The following is a 25,571-nucleotide window of genomic DNA, read 5'->3' as shown; positions in this document are numbered from 1 at the left end:
ACGAAGACGTACCCGAAAATTACTCGTGCTACGTGTCTCACAGACAGGGTTGCCATATGAAGCGAATACAGGCACTTTTTATGATGCAGTGGACATTTTGATAACAAAGTGTAACTTTATAAAATATATAATAATAATAATAATAGAGACTCGTTTCTTTAAGTTTGAATAACGTTTAGTGTATATAGTGAAAAATGGGAATGGTTTTGAATAATTTGCACTTGCACTTTTCTGTCATCTGTCATATTTTGTATTCTTTCCTAATGTGGCAACACTGTCGTGCATGACACGACTTCGTTTTTGCTCGGCTCTTTTTTGAGAGCTCTTCGTCTTATGCGAAAAATCGAACTTTGTTTCGTGCTCGGTACAGAACATTTCTTTCACTCGTGTGGCTCGCATTAATGTCGTGTAGATCTCCGAGTCGTGCGGCAATGCGCACAAATTGAACTTCTTGAAAGAGTTTTATAGATTTCTGAATTTTCATTTTAGTGCCGATGATAGCGCAAATTCCACTTGTAAAATATCAAGAAATCAATAATACTTATGTTTGAAAAAGTGAAAACGAGGAAAATCAAGCCTATATATACATGATAATTTCTAATAAACAATTCGCATTAATTGACTGGTAATTTTTTGCTTTATGCACTAAAATTTTGAACTAGTTTCCGATATGAAAAAATTCTAGAAAAAGACACTAGAAAAATCTGTAAAGATTTCTTCTTATTATATAATTTGTTTACTTAGCTTGGAAAACTGCGCTTCTAGCTGGAAGTCTAGGCTTACAAAATTATATCTGAACAGAACAAAATATGATTAATCTGATCAAATAAAAATGTATTCATAGGAATATAAACTCAAATAAATATTTGTTTGCGCACATCTTTACGATAAGCTCGTCTTTGTCTGTGAGAAATATTTATTCTCTCAATTAAAATAAAGCGTAAAGCAAATGAAATAATTAAAAATATTACAAAAATACCTTGACCAAAGGAACTTCCCGATCAGCTTGACTTTTTTTGTGGGAAATATTTATTTTCGCCAATAAATTCATTTTTCTGAATGTTCTTTCGATGCGAACACTTTGCCGCACAATCGACAAGAAATAGATAAAGCAAATTATGAAATTTTATTTAAGATAGAAATGGAAAAAAAGAAGTATTAATTGAATAACTCAACGATAAGACGGTAAGTCTGTGCGCACTATTTATAGTCGAATCTTGAAAGGTTTTAATAATAAAAATCCTCAAAGAGACAGGATAATTGGGAAGGGGCCTTAGAGTATTAATAGTTTCAGGTGGCCTCCACATGATATCTACCGGATACTAGTCGAGCGTATGATTCGGGCCTAGCCTTTAATTTGGTGGTCAACTCTTTGTTGCTGATCTTTGATACTGATCAAGCAGATATATATTCAGATCAAATCAGAAATGAAAGAACAATAATTAATACTCATTAAAATTGCAGTGCTTCCAGAATTCGAATACTGTTTTTAAATCTAACTGGCTGAACACGCTTCGCTTATCGATAATAATGTTATCGGACGAATCCATAAATGTCATTAAATAGATGTTAGTATTTTTGTGAAAAGCTTATTTATAAACGTAATTGCGCTATAAGCATACGGTCACACTGGCTGCGAGCCACAATCATTGGCTACCTCGATCAGCTGTGTTAACTGCAACGAACCGTATGCGATGAGTGCTGCCGGAAATGATGACGCTATTGAGATCCGTGTTGCGGCGGTGGACGATGGCAACCGATTGATGGAGTTTCTGCATGAGCATTATTACCGGGAGGAACCGCTTACCGCCGGCTGTGCACCGCCGGAGCCCGACGAGGCCGATGAGAAATTTCTGCTCTCCAATTTGCCGCATGGCACCTGCCTTCTAATGCTGCAACACGGCCGCATTGTAGCCGCTGCTGTGGCAGGTCCGAAAACTGCCGATGAGGCTGCTCATCTCTTCGCGGAGGCCGCCCACCTGGCCGGCAGCAAATGGGGTCGCATCTTGGGCATACTGGCGATTGCGGAGCGCGACGCCAACGTCTTCGCCCGGTTCAACGTGGACAGGGCTTTGCATGTGCACGCCATTGGCGTGGACGCTGCTCTGCGTGGTCGCGCTCTGGGCGAACGTCTCATGAATGCCCTGGCTGACCGGGGACGAGATCTGAACTATCCGCTGCTCACCGTCGACTGTACGAGCATCTACTCTGGACGCCTGATGAAACGCCTGGGCTACGAGTCGGTCAACAGAATGCCCTACACCGACTACGTGGATGTGGCGGGCCAGCAGCTCATTCGACCACCTGCTCCACACGAGTTCCTGGAGACCTTCGCGCTGCGCTTGTAGCTGTACGCATGTTGACCATGTGGCTAGCCTATATTAGATTAAGCCCTTATCTTAACCATGGGGAACTTATCAAATGGCAATTTATTAGACACTTAGGCATAATAAATCTATTAAATAATTGTTACCTTTTAAATACCTTTTGTTTATTTACTTGATTTGTGATTGAGACGAGGTGGAGAAGGCTATAAAATGAAGGATGCTGGGCAAATATATATACTATTCCAGAAGCCACATGGCAAGTTTGGCGACTCTAGCTCTTAAAACTTACGAGATTTACTCAAAAAACAGGATTTCGATAACGATTTTTATCGATTACTTGAAAACAAGGCAAGTTGTCGATTATCGGTAACATACCTGCACTTCCGAATTTCAATTCTATAGCTCTTATAGGTTCTGAGATCCTGAGAAGCTGAGAGACTCCTAAATGCCAAATTTGGTCAACCTATCTAAGAATCTTAGATATAGGCAGACGGATTAGGGCTACCTCACCATGTACTCTATAATACGAGGTCTATAGATTAGGCTGAAGCAGTTCATATATATAAGGAATATAATTTGCGGACCAAGATTAATACAGTTATCTAACTTGATTCAGAAGTCAAGGCCTCGTCGATTGGTGCTCGTTTATTTCAACATGTCTTTTATTTATGCTGAAAATTTCATGGCAATCAGATGATAAACAGAGCAGTTGTTCAAGAAAATACTAGATGCATCCAACAATATCTGGAATCGATAACAAATGTAATCCGCAAAAGGAAACCAAACAGAGACAACAGGAAGTGGCAACGAGGGGGAGTGTGTGTGTGTGTGTGTGTGTGTGTGTGTGTGTGTGGAAAAAATGTAGACAATACTCCCAGGATTGGTCCGAGGACTTTTGGCACAGTTGAAGCTTGTTGAAGTGAAATGGAGCGCGTGAAGTTTAAGTGGCGACCATTGTCCAACGAAAATTTGGCGTAATTGGAGCAATGCTTGAGGAGGACACGGTCCCAAATGCGAATTGGGCGGCCCAAGGTCAGGTCAGAGAAAACAAAAAGATACCAAAAATAAAAGTAAAACTAACCGAAATTGTTCAAACAAATCAACTAAAAACAAAGAAACGCTGCACAATAAAAGCATTGACTGTGTGCGAGTGTGTCCTTGAACATTTGCCATCGTGGTGCCAAATGCATGGGCGTAGTTGGAGCGAGAGGGAGCCAGGCAAGGGGCCGTAGCAGCAGCAGAGGCAGCAGCAAAGCTTAACACACACTTCAAGCGCGAAGCGAGCCACAGTCACGTACATTTTATAAACTTGATGGCACGTCAGGCCCTTTTGTCCATAGTATCTTGCTAGTGGGTAGCTCGTTCTCGCTCTCGCCTGAGCGCTGGCGCTGGCAGCTCGCCTGCTTGCGCTCGTCAATGCTGTGCTGGCAATTCGCCGCAAAGCTTGCGCTTTCGCCGCACATCCCATTTGGCCGTCGCCGTCGCCGTCGCCGCTGTGGCCGTTATTCAAAAGGAGCGCCCAACGCTGTCGAAACGCCAGAACAATTCGTGCCGCGTGCGCGTTCGGTTCGTTTTCCTTAAATAGTGGCTTTTCCTGTTGCTGTTGTCTGTTGCTGCTGCTTTTTGAGAGTGTTTTTGATTTCTTCGTGCTTCGCTGGTGTTGTGTGTTGTATTTTTTTTATTTTGTTCGTGGCGCCAGTTCGCCTGTGTGTGTGTGTGCCTGTGTGTGTGTGTGTGTGTGTTTTTGCGAAAGTAAACAACAAGCCGCACTGGCGCCGGCAAAATAGAAAATAACTAGTTAAATGTCATAGCTTACCAACACTGGCAAAATCAAAAAAATAAACACGCAGAGCAGCAGCAACGCAGCAGAACTCGATTCCGAAATTCTTTCATTGTAATTCGGCCGTTTATCAAATTTGTGTTTGTTTTTGTGTTTGTTACGCTTGTCTTGTTTTTTTTTTTTTTTGTTTTTTGCAGTGTAAAACTGAAACTCTGAAAGGCAGCCCCGAAATACCGCAAAAAACCAACAAAAAGCAACAAAAAAAAAACTAAAAAAGAAAACTCTGCTAAAAATGCCGCGTGAGCCGCTACAAAGACGCAACGTGGTCCGCCTCAGCCGGATGTGGATGCTACCGTTGCTGGGCCTGTGCCTGGCCAGCTTCGGCCTGCGCTGCGATGCGCGTGCGGTAAGTGGCCTTTGCTTCCTTCTACCCTCCTTAAGCGTACACGCTCCCTCAGACGCCTCGAGCTATTCAGTGGCTGTGGCATTGCCTGCCTACTGCATGCCACTCACCACATGCCGCACGGCACATACCAGACAGAGTTTGGCCACATTGAGCGCAGGATTTGCTAGCCGCAATCCTTAAACGCAGCCAACGCTTGACTCGCAATCGCGATTACTGTGTTCGCCTCGTGCTACTCAAAGAAAGGGAAACGTCGTTTAAGGATGTCGCACAAAGCGGAATTGATAGATTAAGTGCTCTCTCGCGAGTGCAACCAATAGTAACAGTCACTTATCGAGTTGCTCAACACTTACATATTTGTTTAGTGTAGCCTAAGAAATTGGGAAGTGAGTGTGTTAAATATTTGTCAAATATTTGTCCAAAATATTTACAAACATTCAGCACAGCACAATTGGCTATTGAAAGTGCTTAGAAATAAGAAGCTTAAAAGAAAGTTAAAGTGATTTTTATCAAGTCAAAACTTAGTTAAAGTTGTGAAGAATTTTCTGTGCTTCAAATAAATTATGTTAAGCGTTGCCTAACGCATTTAATACTTATTAAATCTGAATAAATGTTAATATTAGAAAATAAATGCTAACGTTAATATTATTCGAAATATTACTATAAGATATTTATGAATCTATCAAAAAATAAGTTCCTTTTTCTTGTTGATAGCGCATTCTTAACATGTTTGTATATATTTAACATGCATGTTAAACAACACATTTTTAACAGAATGCGTCACAAAATCTGATAAAGAAAAGAGCCTTGCAAAATCTATTTGATTTGATAGCTGCTTCGTTTAGATAAATACTTTTTTAGACAAACTATGAAGACTTTTTAAATATGGAGAGGACGGCAAAAAAAAAGTGTGGCAAAGTGCCAAATTGATGCACCAAGCCATACAGCGGGATGTTCGTATATGGATGCATGGGTACATATATCAAATAGAGCTTAATTTTAGCAAAGTAATAGAGTAAATGTATTCTTTTTAAAGGTCCTTGGACTGAACAAATATAAAATAATGTAGAACAGTAGTTTTATGCGTGTTAATCAACACTGGCAAAGCTGTCCGCAAATTCTTATTCGGCACAATTTGCCCATTTCGAATGCAATTCATCAAAAAATAATATACATCTGGCAATTTAACAACAGTTATACGTAGATTAACTGGCCCGCAAATTGAGCGATTTAGCCGATACTTACCAAAATTGTTGGCCCTGCCCGCACGAGGCAGGCGCCAATGTCGAGCGACGGGCGTCGGGCGTCGTCGAGTCGCCGGCGGGAGGGTCGGCCTTTGATTCTGGCAGGACTTCAAAATTCGAATTGCCCAATTTATATGCGCAAAGTTGAGACTTTTGTGTGTGTCGCGGGCGCCAACGACTGTGTGTTTGTGTTTTTTGGGAGTAAATCAAAAACGTGAACTCTTGGCTAGCCAAGTCAAAAGTTATTTTTATACACGGAATTCATTCAGAATGGGAAGGCTATTCCGGTTTTGTGTAAATGACGAAGGCGACAACTTTAAGCCCAAAACGTATAAAGTAATTATTAGATTCCTGGAGAAGCCTAGTCGATCTAGACAATCCCATCGGTCTGTCTTTTAACATGCATGAACTAATCGATCTCAGAGATTATGGAGAAGCAAAACTTCGATAACTTAACCATCTATGTAATCGATAAGAATTGAGATGAACCAACTCTCTTTGAGCATATCTTGGAGCTGAAAATACTTAAGTTAGCATATATGCTCGCGTATGATATACTAAGATTCAAATCTCACACGCTTCTTACTAAAATTGTAGAAGAAAAGAAAAGAACTTTGATGTCATACTTATGCTGTGCATATTTGCTAATGATCGGACTATAAGCTCCGAAGCTAAAGTCCAATTCCACCATGCTCAACATTTGCTACACAAACTTCACATTCTGCGATTCCATTAACAAGTGTCAGTTGTTTTTGCAAATCTGAGAAATGTGTTTTTCTTATGGGAAAGCGTACAGGCAACATACTTCACATTCGCAAGAAATGTTCATAGTGGAATTAGGTTATCAAGAAAGAGTGCACTTCCCATTGGCGCTTTAAAAAGAAGAAGCACATAGTTTGTTTGTATGTGTGCGTGTGTTTGATAGAAAGCCGGAGCTCGGCGCAGGGCTTAGGGTATCTTCTAGTCAGGCAATACAGCGCAATCTTGATTGTTTTTTGGGCAACTGCCGGCTAGAGGGTGAATTCTGTTAAGGGGGGAGGAAGGGAGGTGAGAGAGGGGGCGGCAAGCAGCGTCATCGTCGCCATTGCTGTCGCCTGCCAGGAATTCGAAGCTCCCCTCGCTGCAGCCCTTCCCATCCGTGGTCAGTCCAAGTGGCAGTCTCCTGCTCCAGACTGGCTGACTTGTTTTGGTTGCGGGGCTTATCCTTTCGACTGCTCGTTGCCTGACACGTCCCCCTTTCCCCTCCCTCGCTCTCGACGAAACCCCTCAGCCATCAGTTGGCAATGCCATTTTTCTTTCGTTTGTTTTCTTGCTGTTGTTGTTGTTTTTGCTGTTGGGGCTGCGAAATGAATAATTTCAGAGAATTTACTAGAAAATTTTATTCATATAAATCACAAATTAAATAAGTTTTTACGACGTTGTTCAGCGGTTGTGCAAGCCACTACAAAACTTATTTGTGTTCTTGTTCTGGTGCCGTTAATACCCTGTAAACAACAAATGAGCCAAAGAAAGGGTATGCACAGGTCGTTGCGAGTGTTGGTAACACAGCGAAAGCTGTCTGCAAGGCTTCCAGATGTTCGATTCTTATTAAGAAATGTTTCGCTTCAAGAGATCACATTTGCGGGCACAGTTGGGAACTAGCTTGTATCTCAGCTCTGATCGGAAAAACTCCCAGAGCTTGATACACGTTTATTTGAGCATATTTTTTAGATATACCAAAAGTTTCACAGATATCCGCTGAGAAATACTCGAGTTATTCCGATTCGAAAACAAATACAAATTTCTGTCTCTGACCGGTTCGATCTTCCGACAAGCACATGCCCGAGTGCTTTGCTTTATAGACTTTACTTACAGGGTATTCGCTAGTCGACCCAGGCTGCTTGACGTTGTGCGACTTGTTCGTTTGTTGTTTTTGTTGTTGTTGATTCGTCTGAAGTATTTCGGAGGGTTAACTTGCGGTGCCATTTTCTATGTAGTCATTCCCTCCGCAACCTGACAACCCCTCCGCCCCCCCCCCCCCCTACCGTCGCGCACCCTGCTCGCTTGTCTAGCCTTTTGCGTTGCCCTTTGCCCTTTTTTTTTATGGTCGTGTAATTTTTTGTTGGGCTTTTTATTTATGCTTATTATCGTGATTGCTTTTACCCATAACCCAGAGAGCCTTAGCCATGGTCGCCGCACAAGCTGCCCTTTGGAGAGCATTACGCACTCACACACACACACACACACACACACACACACACACACACACACACACACACACACAGACAGAGATACTTGGTTGCAAGTGTCTCCTGTTTTGGTGGTCATTTTGCCCGTTTGTAGCTCGGTTTCGAGTCTAGCCTTTTTGCCACAAAATGTTGCTGCGACAAAATGTTGCCGGCCAGCGTTTTGGGGGCATGCGGCTTGCCTAGTTGCAGCTGCATTAATAATGCAACATTAGCATAGAGCAGAAAAGCCAAATGCGGCAAAAACATTTGCCACGCTCAGCTCAGCGCGCAGCGTGCCCCAAATTCACATTGCCACACGCTGGGGCTGCTGGCCGGCAATTTACGGGGCAGCTGCCTGCCTGCCGCAACAACATGCAATTAATCATAGCGACAGTCAATGCCAAAGCTGGCAAGGCCCCCTCGAACAGGACATCAAATAAAAATAGAAAATCGCAAATGGAAAATGGAAAATAGAAAATAGAAAATGGCAAATGGTGAATGGAAATTTGGCAAAAGCTGCGCACATCGTCCCTGACCTTGCAACTATTTCGCACATCAAAACATAATTTATGATGGCCAAAGAAAAAAAAAACGAAGAAAAGGAAGCAGCAGCAGCAGCAGCAGCATATATAAATCGGGGCAATCAAATTGAGAGCCCGCCCCCGTGTTTTTTTTTTTTTTTTTTGTTCAGTTCTTCTTCTTTTCACCTAGTGCTGGCGCGCAGTCGCCCACATAATTATCGCCCTGATTTATGGCAGCATTTTTGCAGCCAATTACTTGGCGTCCAGCGCGAAGGCGAAAGCAAAAAACGAGAAGCGAAAGCGGAAACGGAAACGGAAATCACATAGCATGTGCTGCATGTGGCACACACACACACACACACACACACACGCCGGAGCACCTGATTGAGGCCATCAACGGGTTGCGTGCCATGCAAATTACCTTCGCACTTACCTGCAGCCGCAGTCGCCGTCGCAGCCGCAGTCGCCGTCGCAGCCGCAGCCCGAGAATCGAAGGAACTCGGCAACTCTATTTAATATGCAAATTTACTTGAGCCGGCTTATTGCCCATCTTGGATTACCTTGAAAATAGTTAATGCTCGACTCAGAACACGTTGTTCGACCACATTTTAAATCTTATTCACTTTGGAGCTCTTCTATCTATCTATGAGATGATTATGAAGCCTCATAAAACGTATAGATTCTTGATTCTGCTGTTTCCATTTTGTCCATCTTTTTAGAAGATATACTACCCGACCTCACAAAGCATAAAGATTCATGATTCTGTCAAGGAACTTAGTCGACATTCATTTTGAAGTAAATTCTGCCTAAGATTCTTGCTGCTAAATAACTAGCCGGATCCGTACGTTTCACCTCATTGATCTCGTACACTACAGAAGCTAGAGTGCTGAAATTTTTACTATATATTCTTTGGTAATCATACTCAAAATCAGTTTATTATTTGTTCAATATCTCTCACTATTTGCGAAATATCGCCAAAAATCGATTTTGAGACCAGGCTTTCGGAGCTTTGCACACAGATAAGGTATATATCATATTTGGATAAATCTACATTTCCCTACTATTACATCTTACTTGTTTTGCAAGGGAAATATTCTAATAATAAATGACCATATTCAGTATATCAGTTTCCGTTCAACGTTTGCGAATTACAATTCACCCAAATTGCACAAAAATTAAATTAGTTCCTTGGCGTTTTTTCACTTTTCTAAGTGCAAATCTATCTTTAGATTAAATATGCTCATTAAGCATAAGGAGTGCTCATCGATTACATTGCATATAAATCGAGTATATCTGTATATCTTTAGCACGTATTTCAGTTTAAAGCGTGGCCGAGGGCTGAGGTGTGAAGGCTGGGAGGGGGCCCCATGACGCGATTGCAATTGGCACTTGCAGCGCCATTTGCTGGCTGCAGCATCAGCTTTGTCTTGTGTGCGCGTCCTGACAGGCGGTAATCAACTCCCGATTGCGCCTCGTCCTTGGCTCCTTTGACCCGATGCGGCAGTTTCTCAACGCGCTGCGTTAATGCGGGTGAATTCGCGACGCGACGCGACGCGACGCGACGGCATTTGCAGTTGGTTTATTTTGAACCCAACACTAACAGACTTGGCACAAAGCTAAACCCCGCGACCCTTGCACCTAGGTTTCCACTAAAGCTTTCCCTTGACGGCGCCCCTTGGGTCGGATCCTTTGTTTAACGCGCTGCACGCCTCGTTATGCACAAACAAAGCGTTTCACTTCAATTTAGCAGCAAATTATAAAAGCCAGCTGCAGCTTTGGCTACAAATTCAGCTACAATTTAAGCAATTGCTTTAGCTACAATTACAATTAGCTTGTCAGCTAGAACTTTGTCTACAACTTCAGCTAAAATTTTAGCTACAGCTTTACCTGCGGCTTTGGCTACAGCTGCAGCTATTTTAGCTACAACTTTAGCTACTATTAAAGCTGCAGATATAGCTAAAATAAGAGCCAGAGCTTTGGCTACAGCTAGAATTTTAGCTGTATTTTAAGCGGCAGATTTAGCTGCAACAACAGCTAGAACTTTGGCTACAGCTTTAGCTACAACCTAACTACAATTTTAGCTATAATTTAAGCTGAAACTTAGATTTTGAACTAAAATATTAACAACAATCTTAGCTACAAACTTTAGCCACAATTTTAGCTAGAAGTTCAACATAAGCTTTACCTGCATTTTTTTACAACAACAAACAGCTATTATTTAAAGCTTTGGCTACAGCTGTAGCTATTTTCAGGTGCAACTCTGATTGGTCGATAGTTATCGAGCGTTTGCTGTCGCTTTGTTTTTCGATACAACTTGAATTGACAGACTCAACAACAATTCATCAATGCCAGGTGGCAAGTTGGAAAGTTTCAGTTCGACTGCAAAATACACTTTCCATATATCGATAACAGCTGAAAGTGCGTGACTCGATAGCTCGATAGCTTTCCACTGTGGCAGCTATCGAACTTATCGATAAATGTTAAGAGAGATAGAGAAACTGTGGATTTATCTTAAAAACGCGCCTAAAACTAAGTTCAAGGCTGGAATTGAAAATATATTAGAATGTTTTATCAGATAAAATGCAGAGTTAACAAATAACTGTTGATGCTTATAAATATGCCGGAGTTAAGACGAGCTACCAATTCCTGAGAAACATAATATTTCAATTTGAGTTAATGAAGATGTGTGCCACATAAAATTTTTGAGATAGTTGAGAAAAGTTTACCATTGCAAATTTCTTAAATAGTCTGTTTAATTTAGCAATACCAAAATAGCCCTAAAACACTTCGGATTTATAATCGATTGCAAACAGCAGCAGCAGAAAGGAGCCAACGTTTCACTTGTCAAAAGTTTTCGTGAAGACTTCAGAAACTTTCGTGTAGCAAGAAGTTCAGTTTAAAAAATACGAGAGTTATGCAAAAAAGAGAAAACAGAAAGAAAAATTACAACAACAAAAATATTTCAATAGTGAAAAACAAGAAAAACTGCTCTAGTCGGGAGTGCCCGGCGAGGAGATATCCTGCACAGATCAAACTTAACTTCTTTGAGCTTCTTCCGTTAGCTGTACACTTTCTTCTGGCTGTGCCCCATAATATGTGTCCAGGATTTGAAATGTTCGAAAGCTTAGTAAATATTGAAGAGCTCTATATTTGACCTCTCTCTAGCTTTGCAAGGTTCCGATATATAATAAGAACAGTTTTTGGTTATCGATTTTGATCGATATCAAGCAATCGATAAATTGAAATGAACTTATCTTTTCATGAGATTCAATTGCATTTATCGAAAATTTGCCAAACCATGATTATATATCAACATAACGAAAGAAGGTTTTGATCTGCGATTTTCGCAGTGTCATATAGAAAATTCAGTTGCCTAGCTCAATTAACAGGGTCAGAAAGAGGAGCAGCTGTTGTTGTTGGTGGAGCCATAAGAGCCAAGGCAAAGGCAAAGGCAAATTAATTTGCGGACATTTGAGGCGGTCAAAGTTCGAGCCTAGAATAAATGCTGCTGATAATGATAATGAGACCTAGACGCCAAGATGACGATGGGCCCACAATGATAATGATGATGATGATGATGATGATGATGATGATGAGATGATGCTGATGGCTGCGGTCCTGGCCAAGTGCGTGTCTGGAGCGAGAGAGACAGAGATAGAGGGGGGGACGCTATGCTGGGTGTTGAAATGTTATCGTTCGCCTGGGCATCATTGATAACAAATGAGGGCCCATTAATCGAGGCAGTCAGCTGTTGTTGTTGTTGTTGTTGTTGTTGTTGGGGCTGTCTTTGCCCAAGTCCCGAGTCTCCAGCAATTGGGCTCTAATGCGTGCTGAAGTTTTTATGCTAACCGAGCCTGCCGCTTAATAATTGAACAATAAAAAATGGCATTAAGTAATTTGTGTATGCAAGCTCATAAAACTCTCTCACACACACACACACACACACACACACACACACACACACACACACACACACACACACATGTGCATTAATTGTTAATTTACTGCTCGTTTAAATTTAATGATTCGTGGTCATGAAAATTTAAAGTTTATTGCCAAACGTTAAGCCAACAAATTACAAATGCGCAGACTTATTCTGCCCGCACACGCGTCTAAATCGTGCTCCATCTTTGCCCCCCTCTCCCCAACCAACTCTCACACACACACACACACATCCCTAGCCCCCACTCCTGGCCCCTGCAGCAAGAAAAACCCACTGATTCATGTTAATTAAATGTGACACAAGTTTAACAACTTTTCTTCTGGCACGCTTCGTTTCATTGCCACCTCAATACCCTGTACATACGTGAAATGGGGCATGATCGGCTGCAAGTAACGCTTCTTATGCTTGTGGCGTAAAAAAAAGTAGCTGCATATAACGCGCTCTACCAGTGTTGGTAAATGAAGTATTGATAGTAAAGCCTTACTTTTTTTATCGGATATCAGATATTCAAGCAAATTTGAATGAGAACAGATTAATACTTAGCAGTGCTGGTAAACGCATAATTTTCGTCAGCTAACGCTTGAATGCAATTCGCCCTAACACATTTAGCCGTGCTAAAGTGTTTTCCAACACTGATGCGAATTCTATTTCGCTTTCTAGGATATCGCATATCCCATCCTTTTCCTGGCACTGCCAGTCCCGTCTCATATATAATAGATTGCAGCTGCGGCCCGCACAAATTCATTTGCTATTGTTGCGGCAGACATTGCGGCCTGCCACGCCCCTCAAGTTGCGGGCGCAGCCCACAGCTGCAGCCGCAGACAGATGCCCACATCATGTGCGACAATTCCGACAATTTCGATTTCGATCAATGGCCAAAAGTTTTGCGCTTTTAATTAGAAATCGAATCCGCAGCCCACTCCATGGCCCCCGTCAACTTGTAGCTGGATGCTGTACAGCCTCCGGGGGCGTGGTACATTCAAAGTTTGTCAATGGGCCGCAGGAACTGGAGGAGGGGGAGAAGGGCCGGCCGCAAAGGCAAGTCGCACACAGACCACACAATGGACGATATGAAGATGCTTCAATTTTAAACACATGCACCTGGTCGAGTTTGTGGCTGTTCAAACTTTTCAAGCGTTCGTTTAATTGAGCTTGAGTTGGAAAAGAAGAGTTCTTCTAGTACTTAGTTGGTCGAAGTGCTTGGGAATTGGGAAATCAATTTATTCAAATTGAGAAAAAGCAAAAACCAAGACATAACCTGCAAAGACTGTTCGAATAAGGGCACACACCTTGGTTGTCTGGTCACACATAAAACGAAATAACAAAAAACAAAAACAGTTACATTGAAAAAAAAAACACATACATATTTACCATATGCAGACGGCTTAAAGAATCCCACACTTAATGATTGTTTCTGGTCACACTTGCAGCATGCATGGCTGCGGCAGCCATATTGACAAACAGCCAAAACATAAGCAACAAAAGCTGCAGCGAGTGACGTTAACATACGTTTGCCTTTGCTTTCGTGTCGGCACAAAATAACCATTGCAATTGCTTGGCCACCATCTTTGCTCAGCCTCTTTCTCTCACCCTCTCGTGCTGACATACTGAATACAAATTTAACAGCAGCCATCAGCGTCCCAGCGCTCTCTTTCAATTTCAATTAGAAACTTTAACTGCACACACACACACACGCACCACACACACACACATACAGACAGACAGTCAAACAGAGGGAGAAATACACCCACACACTCACAGTTGTCGTCAGCAGCTGCAGCGACTGAGCAAGCGAATGGTTTCTGCTGCTGCTGCTGTTGCTGCCGCTGCCGCTGCCAGTGTCTCTGTCAGCAGCTGGCAGCGCATTGCTGTGCGTTTCTTTTTTAGTGCAGTGTTGGGTGAGAGCAATTTAATTTCTTTTCAGCTGCCATTCGTAACGTCTTGTGATAAAGCTGCAACGACTTGGCAATGCCCCCCTGCACCGCTCCACCGCTCCACCGCAGCATCCCTTAAACAAGCCAAGCGCTGTGTATGCATGCAACTATTAAAGTAAATCACTTAAGCTGGCTGCGAAAATAAAAGCAGAGCAATTCTCATGTGCTTATCATAGAATCTATGAGAAATGACTTATGTATATGCATATACATATGTACATATACATGTATATATGTCAGATGCACACACATGCACATGGTTACGGAGGGCCGTTAATATTTAGCGTCTTTGAGTGCATTATTCAGCATTGGCTCGACAGTAAGTAGCGCAAGGATTAGACTATGCACAGCAAATTACGTTGCCATCCTTGAGCTTAAAATACATGTCAAGTGCAGCAGCGAAAGCGGCAGAGAGCGTCAAAGAGATTGAGAGCGTGTTTAAGTAATTGAGCAAGGCTAAATGAAAGCTTAAATTCGTGTAACAGCTCTCTCGCTCGCACCAAGTCTGTAGGATCTGCATGGCGCACACACTGTCAGAGTGAAAATGTCACAGAGAGCGAGAGAGAGATATGCACTGAGCGTGCGATCTAACTCAAGCTGCTCTCTCGTACAACTAGACAGCAGTCAAAACATTTGCCGCTCAATCGCAGTAGGTGCTCATTGAGCTGTCAGCTTACAGTCCGAGCCAAAAAAGGGAGTCAGTAATTCTACTTTTTTCGTACCATGTGTAACTAGCTCTCTTCAAAAAAAAAAAAAAAGAAACGAACAGCAACTTTAATTACAAGTGTTGAAAAGTTCCAAAAAAAAAAACAATTACCTTTCGATATTTTGTGGTCCGTATTAAAATTATACAAAAAATTCACTCAACGAGCTGTGAAACGAACAAAATGGAGCCGCTTCCCATGGAATTGAAGAGCGCTTTGGTCACACTGGCCAGATTCTTTATTATCTGCAACTTTCTTGCCGATTCGGTGCATTTGCTGCACGACTGGGACCTGGAGCGAACCCTACTCAACCTGAACTGGCGCTGCGGCGAGGTCTACGCCAATCTCTATCTATCCTGCATTGTTGCCGGCCAGCTGTTGGCCTGTTTCATGGTAATCTTCGACAGCAATCGCCAGGTGGCCGCCGGCATACTCAGCCTGTTGGCCAATTTGCGTGTGGCCTCGAATCCAATGTTCTGGAACATGGAAATGTACGCCGATGTCTTTGCCCTGGTCATAGCCATACTGTTGGCCACCATACCGCCGCATCGTCTGGTCCGCTGCGGCTTCCTGTTTGTGGCCTACTTGACATACAAGAACCTGAACGATGGCCTGCCCTGGCAGCTGCTGCACCGCTACGGTGTGAAGCTATTGATCATCTTTGTGCTGAGCGGCTATCGTCTGAAGTGGTCCACGGCCATGCTGCTCCTGCTGCTGGCCACGCAGAGCTTTCAGGCCTATGCCTGGTGGGAGCTGCCCTATTCGCTGACCAACATGCCAATCATATTCTATAAGCGCTTCCAATTCTGGCAAATGGTATCCATACTTGGCGGCGTCCTGATGACCGCCGTTCACACCCAGGAGTTCTGAAATCGATGCAGCATAAATTTCTTTTTAAATGTTAACTGTAAGCTCTATGTTATCCATGTTAAAAGGTAAGATGTTAAGATGTTATGTTAGTTTGTTTAACATCCAAAGACCTGTTAGTTATATGTTATATGTTACATGATGTTATGTTAATGTAAGTGATTTAACAGCCAAAGATAACATTCAATAAACCAACTCTTAATCGCTATTAATTCACAAGGGAATAATATAATATAATTAAATGTTATAATTAACAATAGGTTACAATTTGACAGTCACTCTCTTGCGCTAACAGTCTGAGGGTCTGTTAGTTAATCATCAGGAAGAAACTTTTCAATAGATTTCATTGGTAAATACGCCTGGAACAGGGCATTACGTAGTCGTTACTTTCAGATATTTCACACATCTTTTAAATATTGAAACTCGTACCTTAACTAGCAGTTAAATTGCTTTAACAGCAGCTCAAGAGCTGTAAATTGTAAAGTGCATTGCTTGCATATGTGCTCAAATATTCTGATGTATGCACACACACACACACACACACGCAGAGGAACATGTACACATGATGTATAGCTGCCCGCGACTGACTGACTGACTGACTGACTGACTGGATGACTGACTGGTTGACATGTCTTCGTGTGTTCAATTTTAATAAATTTTTGGCAGCTTGCACTCGAATGCAAGCAAGCGCGACACTTGACAGGCAGCCGGCGGGGCGTGTAAGGAGAAGGATGATAGAGAGAAGCGGCAGGGGGGGGGGGGGGGGGGTTGGGAGGTTCGTGTCGACATCGACGTGACGTCATTTTGTCCACAATTTCGCCTGACGCTGACAAAAATCGTTGCCATGTTGCAACTGCTGCGACTCTTGTGGCACAGACTCTTGCCACTTGCAGCTGCCAACGCGGGTCACATCAAGGACAATGCACTTATGTGTGTGTGAGTGTGTGTGAGTGTGTGTGAGTGTGCGTGTGTGTGCTTGTGTGTGCTCATCGTTTTATTTATAAGTCTGGCCACGCCCCAAGCAATGGGCAACCCACCTATGCGGCAATCTCATTTATTTTCGCTAAATTTTTCTTCAAAGCTTCAAAGCGTTATTTATCATTTCGCCCCCCTCCCCCTTCTCTACCGACCACCCTCCTCGACCATGGAGCCGCCCTTAACTCAGCCCAATCAACCCAGAATTCACCTGATTGTCAGTCCGTCCGTCCGTCTGTCTATCTGTTCGTCGTTCCAGCGTTTATCAAAGATGCTTCAAATAATAAAATAGAAGCAAACAAAACAAATAAAAATAAAAAAAAAAATATCCAACAAATTGAGCGTGCCAGAGCAAAGCTTCATCAGCTTCAAGAGAGGGAGAGAGCTTCGTCTTGGCGCCGAATAGATGTAAATGCTTGGTAAATGGTTGGAGAAAAGTTTCTCGATTCGATTTCTTGTTAAGATAATCGTTGTATTGTTGTGTCCATCGACACGAAACAAATGCCAGCTGTTTGATTATTTAGTTGATTTGGCCCACAGAAGATGCTCGCGCTGTTATAATATTCTAAATAAATACAAATTAAATTTGTTTGCACAATTTGAGCTCGGACAGCATTCATATTCATTGAACGAGAGTTATTCCGACTTTGTCTTAACCCGCAAGCTGGGCTATATATTTGATTTTAAGCTCTTTATTAGATTTAAATGTGTTTTCTTGAATTGCAATCAAGTGAGCATAACTTAATCTGACGCTTTCTTAAATGCCAGCTCAGCGGGAGTTCTTTGCATTTATCCCAACTTTATTTTACACTACAGGGCGACACACGTTGGGCGCCGTTTAAAATGAAATTCTACAGCATAATGCACTGCATATTAGATGAGTTGAATGAATAAATTGGTTTAGGTTTTCGCTTAAAATAACCATACTTAAGATAAACTCATATTTCGGTTAGACAGACTCGCCCGCCTTTTCCCGGGAAAAGACAAAAAATTGCCAGCACTTTGGAAATCATATGGTAAAAGCAAATAACTTTGTGCATTGAAGTGTCTGCTGAAACCGAGAAGATACATATTTTATTCAGAGCCTGGATACACACACACACACACACACACACGCAGGCCTGGTGTATGTGGCAGCATTTGGGCCTTAATGGCCATAAGAGGCACTCAACAATCACGGAGCAGGCTCAAACGAACGCGTTGTGACAATGTAACGACAGGTGTTGCATGTGTGTAGATATTTTGCCTTGTTTTGCCTTTTGCTGGGCACACACCTTCTGCTCTCTTCCGTTGGGGGAGTCGCCGAATGACATGACATTTGACATAGTTAAGTTCACCTTCACGCAAAAAACATAAAGTAAAAAATATGTTCACTTCGGTGTCGAGAGATTGGGCGAGAGAAAGGGCCTAAAATGACTAGAAGGCATGCTGGCATGCATAAAATATTACAATATATCAAAAGGATTGCTAATACAGGTGTGTGCCACGCTCGACAGCCAAACCTTCAACGTCAACCAACCCCAGCCTCCCCGCCCCCCTCCTCCACCACTTCCCACCCAAAATGAAGAAGAAGTGGGAGAACTGGGAATGTTTCGGACTAGGAGATACCCTGAACCCGGCGCCAGCTTTCCTGCAGCACATATCTTCACCTTCCTGCCTTGCGTTTCTGCTTCCTTTTTTGATTAACTTCGGGCTTTTTAGTCCGATATTTATATGATTTTCACGTATCTGTAGATACAAAAGTTCAGATGTATACTCTACACCTGAAATGGCTGAAAGTATTCAAGAGCCAAAATTCTCTGGCATTGCATAAGCTATGCGAGAACTTGGGGTCTCTAGCTTTTATAAGTTACGAGATATGAAAAAGCGTGGCAAGTTATCGATGACTCGAAAAAAACTTAATTCGAGCATAAAAAAAAAGGAGTTTCAAGCTCTTAAAGCTCTCCTTCGTGCCGATCAGGCATGTGTACTCTACCTGTTTCATACATTTGCAAAAAGCCTTTATACCCTTTTAGAGTATGTGAAAAAAAATGCTGGAAGCCGGTCGGCTGTCGCCTGTCGTCTGTGTGCCTGTCGCACCCTATCTATGTATGGCATCTAGTGGCAAGGAGTCTGCACACTTTTGATTTTTAAGCGCCGCTGTCACGCCACTTGTTCAAAGCATTTGTGTGTGCTATGTGTCCCTGTCCCTGTCTATGCATAAAGTGTGCTTCGAACGTTGAATTTGAATATACAAAGTGCCATTGGAACCAATCGAGCTTATGGACCGCCAGGCCTTGGTTCGGGCGGGGGAGGGTGCCAGTACGCAATCAAAATTATTGGCACTCGTGTATGCTGGGCACGCTTATCGGATACCCACTGTGTATACCACGCAATTATTGTGGCTTAATTCAGCCATTATTAATAGGAAGCAATCGAATGGGAAGCAATTTATTTGCCAGTGAAGCTGAATACATAATGCTCGTTAACGGTGCTTCCTCCCCACGTTGGGCGCCGTGTATTTATTTGAGACGCAAAAAGGCAACATTTACATAGAATAGAGCGCCTATTAAATGCGTCTTAATTTCTATAGCTTTACAGTCACATTCTCTCAATATATATAGTATATTCCATGGCTTTTGGCCAGATTTAACCGGACCCGTGTCCTGGTTTCCGCAGCACAAAGACAAAGGCAGAGTCTGCTGCTAGGCAGCAAGGCATTGTCCTGTACTTTTGCTTCCTTTTGGCTTGCACCTACTCTCGAAAGGCTGCACAAACACAAAGCGGACGCAAAACTTGTCCCTAAGTGCAGGGCAAATAACGATACGGAATGGGCTTAAAAGGGGGCCAAAATGCAAATGCCGAAATTATACAACAGAAATCAAGTAAACGTGCACTTATCGAGATTGCTGCACTTACGAATACCCTTGAGGGCATGTATTGCCTTTTATGTGCATTAACTTTACCTAGACAGGCATATATATGTTGAAGAGTGCTGCATAATATGCCATATATATGACAGTCTCAGTATGTTAGTCTCAGAGTTGAGCTGCACTGGCGATGCACTTCTAGGCAAGCTGTTGGACAGCCAGCTGTTGTTTATGACCCGGTGCAGGGTATTAAAAAGCATTTTATTGTTTTTATGCTTTCACTTATTCTATTGTTGAAATTGTAACAGGCTCGCAGTGCAAAGGCCGGCCCTTGCGCGTCTTCATCATAACTGCAAACAAAGAATAACGAGGCAAACAGTCAAACAACTGAAGAACCTGAACTGTTTGCACTCCAAGTTGCTAAGTGCCCCGCCCCCACACACAGCCCAGCCCGAAAAAAAGCAACAAAAACAAAAAAACTACAAAAAAGAAAAGCACAAAAAATGCAAAAGAGCACAGTAAAAATAAAAAAAGAAGAAAAATAAGCAAAATAAAAGGCAAAAGAGTGAACAAACTGTGTGTGTTGTAAGGCTGCTGCAGCAGCCTCCACCTCCACCTCCAGCCCCAGCTCCAGCCCTCCTTTGCATAGGCCCAGCCTCTGGCCCGTTTATAATACTCTCCTTTTGACGAAACGCAACAGTGTATATTCATTTTTGGACACAAAGCATTGAAGGCCTCAGCTGGGCGAAATCCCATTTTATATTATTTATATGTATTTACCATGCAACAATCCATATACAAAGTGTGCTATATGATATATCGATAACAGCAAACGATATCTTCGATCGATTACTGCAATCGCTAACTGCAGTCGATAACAGCATGCGATAGCTGAACTCGGTAGCTGCAATCGACAAAATAAATCGATAACATCAATAGATAACACAGCTCGGTAAGTGCAATCGACAACATAAATTGATAACTGCAATCGATAACAACATTGACATTGTTGATGACCATTTGAAACATTCGATGAACTTCTCGCAAGTTCGATCAAAACTGAAATCGATAACTTTCTCATTTAAGCGCGTATTACACAGTCGTGGTCACCCGATCGCAATTTGGCCGCTTGTTTTTATTTGATTATTTATTCTTTTCCATTGCACAACAAAAACACAATAAACACACCAGTTTTTTGCACACATGAGAACCCAAGGATTTATTTTATGTGTAAAATATATTTTCGATATATATACAGGTACTTATTTTATTATATATATATGTATATGGATTTGTTCTTTTTGGCAACGGAATTCGATGTTGTTTCGCATCTTTTATTTATATTTAAATGTATTTGGGCCCACACGGCGTATGCTTCATAATAATATCACTTAATTTTTGTTTTTTTTTTGTTAAACATTTTGTAAACGTTGCGAATAATTCATGAAACTCTCGTGTGTAAATAAGTAATTGAATAATTATGATTGCATAATGGAATGAACATTTGCTCGCACACACACACACACACGCGCACACACACACACACACACACATGTTAAACAATTTGCTTTGCACTTATTTAGATTATAAAATTTGTTACAATTTAATTTGTGGCTGTCAACATTGTGAAACGAAGCGAGAAAATATGGAAAATGTGGGAAAAACCCTGCAGGGTACGAAAGCAGATGCTTAATATACCCTGTAATGTAATGGTTCAACAAGGGGCAGAGAGGGAGAGTGCGCTAATAGAAAATATGGATATTGTGAAAAGAAAGACTGCAGGGCACGAAATAAGATACTGCTGCATATGAGATACCCTGTAAAGTGGGTGTACACAAAAGAGAGAAGAGAAGAGAGAGCGAGACAGAAAATGTAGCATCATAAATATTTGTACAATATACCAATCGGTGCAATTGTCGGCATAGAAAAAAGAGATTTAAAATGAATAAAAGAGTGCTTTGGTTGGGTATACCTGACTGGGCAATACCCTCAACTCAGCGACAAGCTGATGTTGCAGTTTGCAGTTTTCAGGCCTTTTGGCAAGTATATTTATATGCCAGAGAGCGAGTTTAAATTATGAATAACCAGGCGAGTTATACTTAAAGCGAAACATTTTTAACTGCACAGAAAATTGGCCTTAAAATTGTTCAAACTATGCCAGATCTACAAAATGATAAACGTAAATATATAGACTCCAGACTCTGCTGCAGCTTGTCGAGAACGCGACGTTCAGCTCGATTGACCCTTTATGAATTTCCACTTTAAATGAACATTTTGCTTAAATTAAATATATTTAAGCCAAATAAAATCGTTAAAATGCAGCTGGTATTATAAATTATGATGATTAATTGGCAGACGAGTTTGATGAAAGGCATCAAAGGCAAATAAAACAGTACAAAAAAAAAGGCTTAGCTGCTCATTATAATTGAATTAAAATTCGATAATAATCCGTAATACGTTGATAAACAATAAAAATTGACAGCCGCAATATCTTGGGCAAAAGGGCTTACAAAGATATTCAATTCGATCAAATATTATTTGCAAATATTATTTATGCATACTATTTGTGTCTATAATATTTGTGCATAATATTTGCAAATATTCGCTGACGCTCATTAAAAACGCGTTGTACAAGCAAATCGAGAACAGCTCCGACATCAAATGAATACAAATGTTGTTATTTCATATACAAGCTGGCTATTGAGATGCCGTTCGCCGGGATGGTCTTTTGGCTCTGGTGTGTGTGTGTGTGTGTATGTGTGTGGGCGTGTGGGAGGGGGGACCATTAAGAATGTGCATTGCGCATACGCCGCGTGGGCCAAAGTTATTTTTTCGCTTTATTTCGTTGCTGTGTGAGGCAACAAAGTGCAAAAACGAGCCAAAAAGCGTTTCATTAACTTAATTAACTTTTAATTGAAATTGTTTGACAGACGCGAAAAGCATGCGCGAGTGTGCTTTCATCTTTTAATTGCAATTTGAAAGCAGCAAAAAAAAAACTTGCGAAAGAAACAAAAATAAATACAAAAAAAAAAAAAATAACAGAAATTTATAACAATACATTTCTAAAGAATGAGCCGCAGGTCGCTCCAAAATATGGCTAATGGCAATAACAAAAAATGTGCACAATGAAAATTAAGTCAAGAATTTTTCATTAATTAGCAGGCTGTGCGATTTCTGGCAAACAACAAAAAAAAATCACGTCCTTCCGCATCAGCGGAGGCCTCTTTAAAGTGCCTGTCAATCTTCACTGTCCACACTCTTCTTTTTCTTTTCTTTTTTTATTCGTTAGATAGCCGGCAACTAAAGTACTTGATAAATATTTGTCGAGAAAGTATGTGCTAATTACTTGTAAACTATTGTTGACTGCGAAAGTTTACCAGGCAGTTTATCTCGCTGTTAATTGGTTGAGTTTTACAGTGTTGCCACCTAGCAGTACATCTTGCTTATCTCTATTTGAACTTTTGTGGTTGCTTGCATTTAGCCGGCAGCTAAACTAGCTGATACGTATTTGTGTCAAAGTTTATGACAGCGTATGATAGTTCTAATGCGTACTTGTCCACCTAATTATATTTAGTTGAAGCAATTTGGAATAGTTCCTGAACTTTTCGCTCAGTGTATGTATAAGAAAAAAGATTTGTTATGCGCCTTATCCACGTCTGGCTTATGTTCGTATGCCTATTTATTTGCGCTCTGCGCCCTCGTCACCGACGACTTGCATTCGTAATTAGTTAATGTGCCGGCGTAGTCAGAGCCTAAGCGTCGGAAGGCTCTCAGGGAACGCAGACCCACACCCCCCTATAATCCCCAACACAGCTACCCCTGTTGCTTATTAAAAAGGTAAAAAACAAAAAGAATATATGTATATATATGCCGCTTTGAGGCTGTGGCTGGCCTATGCCAAGTGTGCAAGGCTTTATGGCAGCTGTTCTACTCGTTATGCGCCTGCACCCAGCCCCAAGCCCCAAGCCCCAAACCCCCGCCCCAAAAAGGCGCCCCTTTTGCCGGGCCGGCGGCTGCCTTCCTAGCTAATGAAGTACATATATACATATGACTGGGGCGGGGGTCAAGAGGTGGGCCCTACATATGCCAGCCTTCAAAGCAAGATTTTTGTGCTTTATTTTCATTTACTTTCATATGCTCTGAAAAAAAAAGGGTATCTTCATTTCGTCGCATAGCCGATTCGATAGAGAAATAAGGTTTTTGTATGTAAATTTGGTTGGTTTCTTAACTTATCCCGTCGCAATTGATGCAGCTTTCGATTACTATATCATAAAGTTGGTGGTAGAACCAGCCGATTTATCAAGACTTGTTATTTATCTAGACTTTGTTAAACTATATTACATCGTACTGCTATATAATATATCTGATAAATATATATATATATATATTCTATGGAAATATTCGTGGGACTAACGTCTGCAAGTGTATTTAAATTTCGGTGTGCCTAAATTGTGAATACTCGCTTTTTTTTTAAATATATTTCTTACAGCCGCTTTTACACATAGGCACGCACACACACACACACACACACACATTTGCATGCATAATATGTGTATTTTTTATATGTTGTTGCCCCATTATGTGTGTGTGCGTGCGTGTGCGTGTGTGTGTGCTTGTGCGGAACAACATTTAAAATGTAAGCGTTTTACGTGGCGTATACTTAATGCATTAAGCATACGCCGCGTTGTGCGGCACAGAGCTGCGCCCGGCGCTGACAAGCAAAGCGACACGAAACAAATTCTTTTCATGCAGCTCAGCTGCCACAGCTACAAGCTCTTATTTTTCCTCATCTTTTTCTTTAACATTTTCATCTACTACAACCACTTCCGCCTTCTCTCGCCCCCCCCTCATTGCAGGTGAACGTGAGCAACACTTGGACCATGCCGCAGGAGGGCTTGAATGTGTTCTATCGTTTCTTTCGTGATCGCATCTCCTGGTTCGAGGCGGACGCCGTTTGCCAGTTCCATCATGCCAATCTGGTGACAGGTAAGCGACAGACGCGGCAAGGGGCCGGCGCGGGGGCGGTAGGGTGTAGAGTCACTGAGGCATAAGGCAGTCGACAGTCGACAGCTAGCCGCAAAGTCAAGTCAAAGACGCGACGTGAGGCTTTAGTTAAGCTTGCAGCACAAAAGGTAAGATATTCAATACATGCTGACATTGTGTGGCAGCAACAGCTGCAGGGCGAAGCGGCAAAGGGGCAAGACCAGGTACAGGTACAGGTAGAAGGCTGACAAAGAGTGTGTATATAAAGCAAATGGTAAACGCCAACAAAATGTGAAATGCAAATAAGCCCAATGACAACGAGAGCAGCACACATTGCAGCTAACAAAGCGCTGGGCGTGGCAAAAGGGAGCAGGACAGGACAGGACAGGACAGGGCAAAACTGGGCTGGACAGGTTGAAGCGTTATTGCAAATGTCCGGCAGCTGTTGTGACAATGCAGCCAGGCGCCAACCAGGCGGACAGGCAGCCTGGCAGCCAGGTTGCAACTGCAAAATGACGCAGCCAAAGGTCCAGAGAGTCAAGAGCCATGCCCTTTCCAAGCACAGGGGCCTGGGCAGTGGCAGGACATGAGCTAGGGCAGGTGCAATGTGTGCACACAAGGCCACGCCCAGTGCTGGTGTGTCTAACGGCTGGCCAAAGGACCTGGTCGCTAGACTATATCATATGCCTGCCCTCAGCTAAACAATAAATCCTTTTGACAAATACTGGACACTGCAATGCAGCCAACTATACCAGTCCAAGGGGTAACGGTCACAGTGGGTGGGAAATGGGGAGGGGGGGCAACTAAATCAACAAAGGGTCAGTCAGGCGGCTC

The 25,571-nt window shown here is 42.2% G+C and overlaps 3 protein-coding genes across 3 annotated transcripts in view; all 3 read left to right on the top strand.

Annotated features, from left to right (window-relative positions):
- The first annotated feature begins 1,625 nt into the window (after window positions 1-1,625).
- Window positions 1,626-2,481, top strand: AgmNAT (Agmatine N-acetyltransferase). Its single transcript, XM_002056881.4, has one exon. The coding sequence runs from the start codon at window positions 1,695-1,697 to the stop codon at window positions 2,346-2,348; it is 654 nt and encodes a 217-aa protein (XP_002056917.1). The 5' UTR covers window positions 1,626-1,694; the 3' UTR covers window positions 2,349-2,481.
- A 1,374-nt stretch (window positions 2,482-3,855) lies between these two features.
- LOC6633608 (uncharacterized) overlaps window positions 3,856-25,571 on the top strand; it is a 30,196-nt gene continuing 8,480 nt past the window's right edge. Inside the window, exons 1-3 of the mRNA XM_070207630.1 lie at window positions 3,856-3,893; window positions 4,305-4,513; window positions 24,611-24,740. Of these exons, the coding sequence (XP_070063731.1) occupies window positions 4,400-4,513; window positions 24,611-24,740 (244 nt within the window). The 5' untranslated portion in view covers window positions 3,856-3,893; window positions 4,305-4,399. The remainder of the gene's footprint in view (window positions 3,894-4,304; window positions 4,514-24,610; window positions 24,741-25,571) is intronic.
- Window positions 15,067-16,142, top strand: LOC26530501 (surfeit locus protein 4 homolog). The gene has a single exon (XM_032433018.2). It carries the CDS (start codon window positions 15,247-15,249, stop codon window positions 15,931-15,933), a length of 687 nt encoding a protein of 228 aa, XP_032288909.1. The 5' UTR covers window positions 15,067-15,246; the 3' UTR covers window positions 15,934-16,142.

The sequence above is a fragment of the Drosophila virilis genome, chromosome X (genome assembly GCF_030788295.1).
Source record: "Drosophila virilis strain 15010-1051.87 chromosome X, Dvir_AGI_RSII-ME, whole genome shotgun sequence".
Classification (NCBI taxonomy): domain Eukaryota; kingdom Metazoa; phylum Arthropoda; class Insecta; order Diptera; family Drosophilidae; genus Drosophila; species Drosophila virilis.
The sequence above is the reverse complement of the archived record's forward strand: the minus strand, read 5'-3'. Positions and strand labels throughout refer to the sequence as shown.

Bases quoted from the DNA above. Each gene is read 5' to 3' on its own strand.
- AgmNAT (XM_002056881.4), top strand. From the start codon at position 1,695: ATGAGTGCTGCCGGAAATGATGACGCTATTGAGATCCGTGTTGCGGCG.
- LOC26530501 (XM_032433018.2), top strand. From the start codon at position 15,247: ATGGAGCCGCTTCCCATGGAATTGAAGAGCGCTTTGGTCACACTGGCC.